Source organism: Chiloscyllium plagiosum, chromosome 9 (assembly GCF_004010195.1).
Source record: "Chiloscyllium plagiosum isolate BGI_BamShark_2017 chromosome 9, ASM401019v2, whole genome shotgun sequence".
Classification (NCBI taxonomy): domain Eukaryota; kingdom Metazoa; phylum Chordata; class Chondrichthyes; order Orectolobiformes; family Hemiscylliidae; genus Chiloscyllium; species Chiloscyllium plagiosum.
This window is the reverse complement of record NC_057718.1, coordinates 10236826-10248525: the sequence shown is the minus strand read 5'-3', so window position 1 is coordinate 10248525 and position 11700 is coordinate 10236826. Positions and strand designations below refer to the sequence as shown.

Below are 11700 nucleotides of genomic sequence, written 5' to 3'. Positions count from 1 at the left end.
TGCTGCCTGACCTGCTGCGCTTTTCCAGCAACACATTTTCAGCTCTGATCTCCAGCATCTGCAGACCTCACTTTCTCCTCCAGCATGAAACTATTATTGACTAATAAATAAAATCCATCTGGTTCATGAAATGACCTTTAGGCAAGGAAATCTACCATCTTTACCCAGCCTGGCCTACATGTGACTGCAGACCCATAGTGATACTGTCTACCTAGCAAACCCCTGTGAGTATCCGCAGCCTTTAGTGGGAGGGAATTTTTCTACTCTCAGTGAAGACTTGTTTCCTGATGTCCCTCAGAGGTGGAGCAGCTTGAGTTTGAAGGTGAGGGTGTGCTGACCATTGTAAAGTGCACCAAAGTGCCAACAGAGTATCTGAGGCCTCACTTCAGATGAGGTCCCTTTGAATGTGATTGTCCCTTTAGAGGAAACAGTCTATCCTACAGGTCAAATCTTCTCGACATTAGAAGCAAACCTTGATTAAAACTCCTCTCAATTTTCCAGATAGAGAACACAAGTCAGGTTTGTGTGGCCTTCCCTTATAATTTAACCCGTGATGCTTCAGATCATACTGTTGGCACTTTGTTGCACCTTACAGAGGCCAGCACATCCTTTGTGAGGTGTGCAGTGCAAAGTTGGTTGCAGACAGGGATCTGACCAAGGCTGTATGCCACTGAGGTATCTTTTCTTTGATTGTGTAGACTGCTGCCATTCTAAACTTTGCTCAGTACACTCCCTTTCAGACTCAGCTGCAGAATACAGAGTTGAAAAGTGTGATGCTGGAATAACACAGCAGCATCTGAGGAGCAGGGGAGTCGACATTTTGGGCATAAGCCCTTCATCTGCTCCTCAGATGCTTCCTAACCTGCTTTGTTTTTGACTCTGATTTTCCACAACTTTTGACTCTGATTTTCCAGCATCTGCAGTCCTCACTTCCTCGCAGTTACAGAATACTGAGCACCATTAGACTTTTGATAGGACTTCTCAAACTTAAAATTTAATGTTGATCTCACTGTCTGTGCATCTTCTCTGCAGCTGTAACATTGTGTTTTTTGCTCTGTTCTGTTACCTTAATGCACTTTGTATGGTATGATCTGCCTTTACTGCAAGCAAAACAAAACTTTATTTAGGTAACTGTGACAATAATTGCCCTGGCCTCACAAACAGTGGTACCCCCCAAATATATAACAACTGATGGAAAGCCACTGGAAGGTTGAACAGTCTCTGCCACACTTCACTTACCAACTCCACACCAACCAGTTCAGCCCATCTACCTTCTATCTCAGGGTCAGTACACAGCACACTTCCTGGGTCATATCTACCAGCACACATCCTTTGGATCGAGGAAATGGGACAAAGGGAAGTGACTACAGAGTACAATTTGGCAAAGTGTGAAATTGTCCATTTTGGCAGGAAATGTGAAATGATGAGCGATTGCAGAAGTTGGAGATGCAGAGGGATCTGTGTGTCCTCGTGGATGAATTGCGGAGGGTTAGTGTGCTGTTACAACAAGTAGGAAAGCTAATTCCATGTTCTCATTTTTTGCGAGGGGAATTGAACACACAAGTAGGAAGGTTATGCTTCAATTATACAAGGCATAGGGACACCATATCTGGAATACTGTGTACAGTATTGATCTCCTTAATAAAGGAAGAATATAATTGCACTGGAAACAGTTCAGAGAATGTTTATTAAATGAGTATTTGGAATAAGAAGTTGTCTTGTAAGGAAGTGTTGGACAGGGTAGGCATATATCCACTGGAATTTGGAAGAGTAAATAGTAACTTAATTGAAATATATAAGACCCTAAGGAGTTTTGACAGAGTGGATGTGGAGAGGATGTTTCCTCTTGTAGGAGAATAAAAACTAGGGGTCACTGTTTAAAAATAAGGGTATCATCCAGTTAGGCAAAGATGAGGAGAAATGTTTCACCAGATTATTGTGATTATACACAACACAGAAACAGACCCTTCGGTCTAACTCATCCATGCAGACAAGACATCCCAATCTGACCTAGTCCCATTTGCCAACGTGTCCCATATCCCACTAAACCTTTCCTATTCATATACCCATTAGATGGCTTTTAAATGTTGTAATTGTACCAGCCTCTACCATTTTCTCTGGCAGCTCATTCCATACACGCACCACCATCTGCGGGAAAAAGCTACCCCTCAGGTCCCTTTTAAATCTTGCCCCTGTCACCTTAAACCTCTAGTTTTGGACTTCCTTCCCCTAGGAAAAAGACCTTGGCTATTCATCCTATCTGTGCCCCTGATGATTTTATAAACCTCTATCAGGTCACCCCTCAGCTTCTGATGCTCTAGGGAAAAAAGCTGCAGTCTATTCAACCTCTTCCTATAGCTCAAGCCCTCCACTCTCTGCAAAATCCTTGTAAATCTTTTATGCACCCTTTCAAGTTCATCAACATCCTTTCTATGATGTTCCAACTCCTATACTTCTGGAACAATCTTTCTTGAAAGCTAGGAGAAGCAGCGTGTTTGAATTTATTAATAGAAAGCTGGATTGATTCTAGACAAGAAAAGGACTATAAGGTTATCAGGAATAGGTTTGAATGCAGAGTAAGACAGTGGCCCTTGTACTGGCATGGTAGCTCAGTGGTTAGCACTGCTGCCTCACAGCTCCAGGGACCTGGGTTTGATTCCACCGTTGGACAACTGTGTGTGGAGTTTGCATGTTCTCATTGTGTCTATGTGGGTTTTATTCAGGTGCGCTGGTTTCCTCCCACAGATGTGCAGGTTAGGTGAATTAGCCGCACTAAATAGTGTTCAGGGATATGTAGGTTAGGTGAATTAGTCAGGAGTAAATATAGGGTAGGGGCATGTGTCTGGATGGGTTAGTCTTCGGAGGGTCAATGTGGGCTTGATGGGCTGAAGGGCCACACTGCAGGGATTCTAATCTATTAAAAGCTCAAGGGGCAAGTGTTGTTTGCCTGCTTCTAATTTTTAAGTTCGTAAACTAGAACTCATTCAGTATTTTTTTTTCATATTTTTACTTTTATGTCAGTAATGCCATGTCTAAGACAAACTTTTAACTTAAAATGTGTCAAATGAAGTTTTTTTTAGGCTATTTAATCCTGAGATATTCTGACAGCACATTTAAAATAATTTATTAGCTTAGCTTCAGAACATGAATAGTTGCAATCATAAATGGATCTTCCATTGTGATGGTACTATCCTTATCTCTGAGCTGGGAGGTCCAGGTTCAAGTGCCACTTCCCCCGGAGGTGAGTTATAGCATAATTGAGCAGTTTTGTTAAAAATAACTAAAACTTATTTTTGGAATGAAATGTTTTGTCGATGATCATGCCCTTGAACTGAGTGGCTTGCTTGGCATTTCAGGACTGAGTTTAGAGCCAACCGCGTTGCTGTGGGTCTGGAGTCACTTGTAGGCCAGGTTGGGTGGAGTCAGCAGATTTTCCAGTCTAGAGGATATTAGATGGGTCTTCCTGACATTTAGTGAATGCATCATGGTTGTGATAGCTAGCTATCAATTCCAGCTTTTATGAATGGAATGAAAATCCCACTAGTTGTCATTCGAATCCATGCCCCAGAACACTAGCCTGGCCTCCTTGATTACTAATCTAAACAACATTACCACTTTGATTTGATTTGATTTATGTTTGTCACATGTACCTAGGTACAGTGAAAGGTTTTGGTTTGCGTGAAGTACAGGCAATTCATAACATACAAAGGTCCTGATTGAACAGAGCAAGGACTAACAGACTTAGAATTGAGGTTTCAAAGAGCAGAACGATTTAGGAAATGTCAGAATAAGTTCTGCTACAGAGGTCTCAGCGTTGTCCTGTGCCAGTGTCATCTTTCTCACCTGCCACCGCCTAACCATCTGAGGCCAGGATTGGAGTCATGCAGCCACCTTGAAAGGTTGCAGGACTGGCGGAGGTCATGGAGATCGGGAGGAGTTAGGTCCTGGTGAATTTTAAAATCCAGGCTTTGGTGAACAAGGTGGATGAGACTTCATTTCTCTGGCATTTGTGGGTTCCGCTCCTTGTGCCAACTTGAGGGAGCAGGAGAACTGAATGCTGGGCACTGGGTGCAAGGAATATACTCCAGATTCCAAAATTAATTCGAATTTCTCACTCATTTTTTTTTCAGAGACACTGAAATCTGAAAACAATGCTGCCAAGCTGCCGACTTATCAATTGAGGTAAGCCTGTCAGTTTTATTAATGTCTAAAGCACATACACCTGCACAGGACTTAATGGGTGTGGGATGGATGTTTCCTCTTGTGGAATGATCTAGAACTAGGAGTCATAGTTTAAAAATAAGGAGACGCTCATTTAAGGCAAAGCAAGAATTTTGTTTTGTCTCAGAGGGTTGAGTGTCTTTAGAATTCGCCTCCTCTGGATACAGTGGATGCAGATTCTTTAAATATTTTAAAGGTGGAGGCAGATGGATTCTTGATGACTAAGGGGATGAAAGATGATCGGGGGATATGCAGGAATGCAGAGGTGGGATTAAAAACAGATCAGCCATGATTTTATTGAATGTTGCAGGAGGCTTGAAGGGCTGAATGACTTACTCTCGTTTGTAAGTTTGCACGTGTACATGAAGGCAGTCTCTGGTTTCAGAGATACTCCGGGGATCCATTATCCAAAGAATGTCCTTTCATTAGCAGTCGATGTAAATATTACATCTACAAAGGCGGCTTACACAGTTGAATCTGTGACTTAAACATAAGCTAGTGAATGTGAAATACTGTGGCTATACATTCTGTCCTGTATGGTGCTGAGCTCCTGGAATGTTGTTGGAGTTGCGTTGTCCAGGCAAGTGGGAAATAGTCCATCCCTCTCCTAGAATCAACACACGAGGAGGCCATTTGACCCGTGATGTCAATGCTGGTTCTTTGCAAGAACAACTTAGCCAGTTGCACACTTCCTGCCCTTTGCCTGAGAATCTTTTCTCTTCAGATTATTACCTAGTTCTTTTTTGGAAGCCATGATGAAACCTCCCTTGACAGACTCTGTCAGTAAATTCCATATCCTAACCTAATCTACATAAAAAGCATTTTTCCTCATTTCTCAGTTGGCTCTTTTGGGATTCATCTTCAAGTGCTGTCCTCTGATGCTGGATTCTTCCATCAAAGGGAACAGTGTTTCCCTACTTCCCCTATTTTGGCTCCTCGTGATTTTTGCAACCTCTGAATCTTATTTCCTCTCAACTTTCTCTTCTCAGTGATGGGAAACAAACGGGGAGCGCCATGGAGGGGAGTTAGCAGAAATGGTAATCCGAAGCATCTGTTGTCCTTGTCTTTCTATGCAATGGTGGTTGTGTGCTTTGAAAGTGCTGTTGAAGGGCTTAGTGAGTTGCTGCATTGTACTTGGAGATGGTACACAGTGCTGCTACAGTCCGTCGATAATGAAGGGAGTGGATGTGGTGCCAATCAAGCAGGCTGCTTTATCCTGGATGGTGCCAAGGCTCTTGGTTGGTATTGGAGCCACAATCATCCAGGCAAATAATGGGTGTTACATTAGGCTCCTGACTTGTGCCTTGTAGATGGAGGATAGGCTTTGGGGAGTTAGGAGCCATAATTTTTATATTGCTGGTCCAGTTAAGCTTCTATTCAAAACTAGAACTGGCTCAAAGGTAGAAGACAGAGGGTTGTGATGTAGAGTTGTTTTTTAGACTGGAGGCCTGTGACCAGTGGAGTGCCACAAGGATCGGTGCTGGGTCTACTACTTTTCATCATTGATATAAATGATTTGGATGTGAGCGTAAGAGGTATAGTTAGCAAATTTGCTGATGACACCGAAATTGGAGGTGTAGTGGACAGCAAAGAAGGTCACCTCAGATTACAACGGGATCTTGATCAGATGGGCCAATGAGCTGAGAAATGGCAGATGGAGTTTAACCTAGATAAATATGAGGTGCTGCATTTTGGGAAAGCAAATCTTAGCAGGACTTGTACACGCAATGGTAAGGTCCTAGGGAGTGTTGCTGAACAATTATAGAGGTTTACAAAATTATGAGGGGCATGGATAGGATAAATAGGCAAAGTCTTTTCTCTGGGATGGGGAGTCCAGAACTAGAGGGCATAGGTTTAGGGTGAGAGGGGAAAGATATAAAAGAGACCTAAAAGGCAACTTTTTCACACAGAGGGTGGTACGTGAATGGAATGAATTGCCAGAGGAAGTGGTGGAGGCTGGTACAATTGCAACATTTAAAAGGCATTCGGATGGGTATATGAATAGGAAGTGTTGGAAGGGATATGGGCTGGGTGCTGGCAGGTGGTACTAGATTGGTCAGCATGGACAGGTTGGACCGAAGGGTCTGTTTCCATGCTGAACATCTCTATGACTCCATGACTCTATGACTCTAATCATCTAGGGTGTTGATAACAGGGGATTCAGCAATGTTAATTCTTTTGAACACCACAGGGAGGCAGTTAGATCCTGTCTTGTTGGAGCTGGAGTGGTGTCAATGTTATTTGCCATTTCAGCAGGTGGATAATTGACATCCAAGAAAAAGGTTCATAAAAGGCTAAACTTCTAACCATGTTTATTTACAAATAGGATTATTTAGATAACCTAATTGTAATATTGGACATACCAGTGTGGCAGTAGAAGTCCAGGGAATTGAAACTTACCAGTGCTGCGATATCTGTGGAATTCTTCACATACATATTTGATAATAATGCTACACAGTCAGATCAGAATACAGGCTTGGAAGATGTTAAAGCAGTGTGGCTTGGCAAAGCCTGATTGATGCACTGCAGGACAAACTGTTCTGCTACTGCCCACACTGCTATCAATATGCAGTTGCATAAAAGGTTATTCTTTTAGTTATCATTCACACTCAGACTATGGGTGTTGTGTAAAAGGCTGGCTACTCAATGGCCATTTCTCTTCCTGAGGAGTCATGTATAGATCAAACCAGAAATGCCTTTAAAAGGGATTAGCATGCTAGTCAGACTCTGTCAGGTAGGCGTGATTAGCTGAAAGAAAGTAACAGCCTTCAGAAACCACAGACTGAAGGAGTAGGAGGAAAAGCATTTAGGGATGATGCAAGGTCTGTGGATAATCATATCTAAACTTGGCAGTTGGAACCCACAACAATCATGAGGCAAAATTCATTGTAAGTGCATTTAAATTTGATTAACATTTCTGAGTGAGGCTCTTCCTAATGGGCACTTATAAATCATTCATTAACCTCCTATAGACTTATTGGGTGATCAGTCATCACCCAGGGAGTTGTTCTGGGGCGTTACTAACAGTCAGTGACTGCACAGTCACCAATTCCTGTCTTATCCTGTTCACACTCATCACTGCGAGACAGGTTTCTAATGTCTTTAGTGCTGAGCTTAATGTTGTAAATCTTCTCATTGTGTACCTGAACAGCATTTAATCCCTGGATTGTTGTGTAGTCTGGATTTCACACTCGCAAATGGATGATGCAGTGAGGGATTGGCCTACAATGGAGTGGGAAGTGTGGAAAAGGGGGGTTTGAGAATGTGCAGAGGTAAGGTTGGAGGGGCTCCTTACATCTTCAGGGAGCTGTGAATACATTGTAATGTCAGCAAAGGACCAGAGGCTGACTTTTTAAAAATTCCTTTCATACCAGCACTTATTGCCATCGAGTCAAAGAGTCAAAAAGCACAGAAACAGACCCTCCGGTCCAACTTGTCCATGCTGTGCAGATATCATATAAATGAAACAGACCCTTCGGTCCAACTCGTCCATGCTGACCAGATATCTTAAATGAATCGAGGCAGCATTTGGCCCATATCCCTCTTAACCCTTCATATTCATACACCCATCCAGATGCCTTTTTTTTTTTTTATAGATATTTTTATTAGAAATTTAACATTTTTACAAGTTTACAAAAATAAACAAAACTCTCAGATCATATCCCTCTTAACCCTTCATATTCATACACCCATCCAGATGCCTTTTAAGTGTTATAATTGTACCAGCCTCCACCACTTCCTGTGGCAGCTCATTCCATGCAAGCACCACCTTCTGCATTTAAAAGTTGCTGCTTAGGTTCTTTATAAATCTTTGCCCCCCCCCCAACCCACCCTAAACCTATGCCCTCTAGTTTAGGGCTCTCTAACCTGGGGAAAAGACCTTCTATTCACTCTATCCATGCCCCTCATGACCTTATAAACCTCTATACAATCACCCCTCAGCCTCTGGCGCGCCAGGGAAAGAGCCTCAGCCTATTCAGCCTCTCCTTATTGCTCAAACCTTCCCATCCCTAATTGCCCTTGAGAAGGTGGTGGTGAGCTGCCTTACTGGATCATTGTACTTCTTGTCCTGTGTGACCCCTGCCATAGCATTGTTAGGAAAAGAATTCCAGAATTTTGATCCAGCGACAGAGAAGGAACAGAGCTATACTTCCAAGTCTGGATGGTGAGTGGCTTGGAGGGAAGCTTGAAGGTGGTGGTGTTCCCATGCAGTTGTTGCCCTCATCAGTCTAGGTGGCAGAAATCACATGTTTGGAAGCTGCTATCAGAGGAGCCTTGGTGAGTTGCTGCAGTGCATCTTGTAGCTGCTATATGCTGCTGCAACTCAGTGTTGGTGATAGAGGCAGTGGATGTTTGTGGATGAGGCACGAATCAAGCAAGCTGCATTGCCAGTTGAGTACATTTAAGAAGCAGATAGATTGATTTTTAATTGATGAAGGGTTATGGAGAACAGGCAGGAAATAGGAGCAGAGACAGAAATGAGGTCAGCCATGGTTCGATCAAATGGCGGAGCAGATTTGAGGGGCTGAATGGCCTAGTCCTATTCATAGTTTTTATGTCCTTATGTCCTGGATGCTGTCAACTTTCTTGAGTGTTGTTGGAGCTGCACTTGCAATGATGTTACACTTTTAGCATGGCCGAGTTTTCCATAATGTTTCCCAGAGCCATATCCAATAAAATTCACCACTTACCACACAAGAATATATTCAGGTCAAAGAGTTAGGATTCATGGAGAGAAAAGTTTAGAGGGGGAATTCTACAGGTATGTGCCCAGACAGCTAAGGACATAGCCATCAATGCTGGATTAATGAACACCAGGAATGCACTAGCAGCCAGAATGGGAGAAAGGTGGAGATCTCGAGAGAGTTGTAGGGCTGCAGCTAGGGACTGAGATAGGTGGGGGTTGGCCAACAAGGGATTTTAAAATTAGGAGAGTTATTTTCCAATAACATTGACGCACCCATTAATATTGCAGAGCTTGGCACCTATCCATCATCCAGACATTCCCTCCCTCCATCAGTGACGCACAGTTGCAGCAGTGTGTACCATCTGCAAGATGGGCTGCAACAGCTCAGCAAGACTTCTTTGACAATACCTTCCAAACTCTCAACCTCCACTAAATAGAATGATAAGTGAAGAAAACATATTGAAATATCATCACCTGGAAAGATTGTTCTCTTGATCTACAGTAGAACATTTGGAACATAGAACATAGAACATTACTACGCATTACAGGCCCTTTGGCCCTCGATGTTACACAATCTGAAGCCCATCTAACCTAGACTATTCCATTTTCATTCCTATATCTATTCGATGACCATTTAAATGCCTTAAAGTTGGCGAGTCTATTACTGTTGCAGGCAGTGCATTCCACACCCCTACTACTCTCTGAGTAAAGAACCTACCTCTGACAACTGTCCTAAATCTATCATCCCTCAAAATATGGCTGTGTCCCCTCATGCTGGCTGTCACCATCCAAGGAAAAAGCCTGTCACTGTCCACCCTATCTAACCCTCTGATTATCTTATATGTCTCAATTAAGTCACCTGTCAACCTTCTTCTCTCTAACGGAAACAGCCTCAAGTTCCTCAGCCTTTTCTCATAAGATGTTCTCTCCATACCAGACAACATCCTAGTAAATCTCCTCTGAACCCTTTCCAAAGCTTCCATATCCTTCCTATAATGCAGTGACCAGAACTGTATGCAATAGTCCAAGTGTGCCTATACCAGAGTTTTGTACAGCTGCAGCATGAAGGTTGACCTAGAGTGAGGTAGGCAAAGTGACCTAAGAGGCAGATATGTTTTTATTTCACAGAATCAGATTTTGGTATTAATAGTTTCAGAAACAAAGGGTCCTGCTCTCTGTTGCTCAGCCTACTTCACAGTGATGCTGACTCACTGCACTCTCCTCCCAGTCCTCTTCACGGTCATGCTCAAGTAATGCACACTCCTCCCAATTCCAAATTGATTAGTAACAGCAAGAGCTGGAGCTGGAAGACTCTCTCTTCATGTTTCTCCTCTTACCATCTCAAAAGCCAGCACTGGTGATAAAGGAAACCAGAGAACCAAGGATTCTAAAAAAAATCACAAATTCTGAGGATACCAGTCATCATTGTGGATGGCATGGTGGCTCAGTGGTTAGCACTGCTGCCTCACAGCACCAGGGACCCAGGTTTGATTCCAATTTTGGGCAACTGTCCGTGTGGAGTTTGAACGTTCTCCCTGTGTCTGCATGGGTTTCTCATGGGTGCTCTGGATTCCTCCCACAACCCAGGTTAGGTGAACTGGCCATGCTAAATTGCCTATAGTGTTAGGTACATTAGTCAGATGCAAATGTAGGGGCATGGGTCTGGGTGGATTACTCTTTGGAGGGACAGTGTGGACTTGTTGGGCTGAAGGGTCTATTTCCATGCTGTAGGGAGTCTAATCAACTAAATAACCATAATCTTGGCTTCAATTGGAACAACTGAAGGAGACTAAGAGTTATCTTTTATTAAATCACATATTCTTTATCTTCCTACTATTCCAGACACTCTCTTTTAACTTTTTATGAGTATTTGTGTGCGTGTTTGATCTGCTTTATTATTTTTCTCTGGGTTTGCAACTAACAAATTTTTTCTTTTGGTTGGTCCAGAAAACTAAGTGGTTTGTTAATTTTGACTGTTACAACATTTAATTTTGACATATAACTGCATGCTAAAAAGATTTAAAAAGCTTTGTTGAAATTAACTGAGGGCGTTAAAAAGACGGAACTTGGTTCACCTCTCCTCACCTAGTTATCACAATAACAACTTGAAAAACTTTTCAATTATTACATTAACAAATCTTACCCAAGAGTTTTAACAAATTGGCAACAATCCATCAAATTGTTAGCTCCCTCTGATGGATACATCTGCCATTACATATTCTGACCATGTCTTGCATCATTTGCAAAGCTCCCCAATGATTGCCAAAGGATGGTTGCGTGTCAGCTGTGGCCCCTCAGTACTCCAGCAGGGACTTGAGTATAATAATTGGGCTGAGACACCGAAGCAGTACTGAGGATGTGCTGCACTGTTAGAACTGCTGTCTTTCAGATGAGATGTTCAACTGAGGCCCTGGTGAATGTAAAGGAACGTGGCAACTATTTCAGTGAAGATCAGGGGGAGCTCTCTCTGATGAACTGGCCAATATCTATTACACAACCAAAAGAGATTATTTGGTTGGTTGTTGACTGTTTGCAAATCACATTAATGTTTGTTAATGCGTGGTTATGGTTGGGAGAGCATGGTGATGGGCATTAACTGTCTTTTAACACACAACTCACACACACTCTTTAGAATACTGAATAGCCTGAACAGAGTGGATGTTGGGAAGATGTTTCCATTGAAAGGAAAGACTAGGATCAGAGGCACAGCCTTAGAGTAAAGGGAAGACCTTTTCAGAATGGAGATAATGAGAAATGTCTTCAACCAGAGAGTGGTGACACTATGGAAATCA

General features: G+C 42.7%; 1 protein-coding gene across 2 annotated transcripts in view; it reads left to right on the top strand.

Moving 5' to 3' along the window:
• The window catches only part of arfgef3 (ARFGEF family member 3), a 152313-nt gene that overhangs the window by 11301 nt on the left and 129312 nt on the right, over positions 1-11700 (top strand). For both annotated transcript variants that reach the window (XM_043695352.1, XM_043695353.1), the window contains exon 2: positions 4131-4182. In XM_043695352.1, the coding sequence (XP_043551287.1) occupies positions 4131-4182 (52 nt within the window). The remainder of the gene's footprint in view (positions 1-4130; positions 4183-11700) is intronic.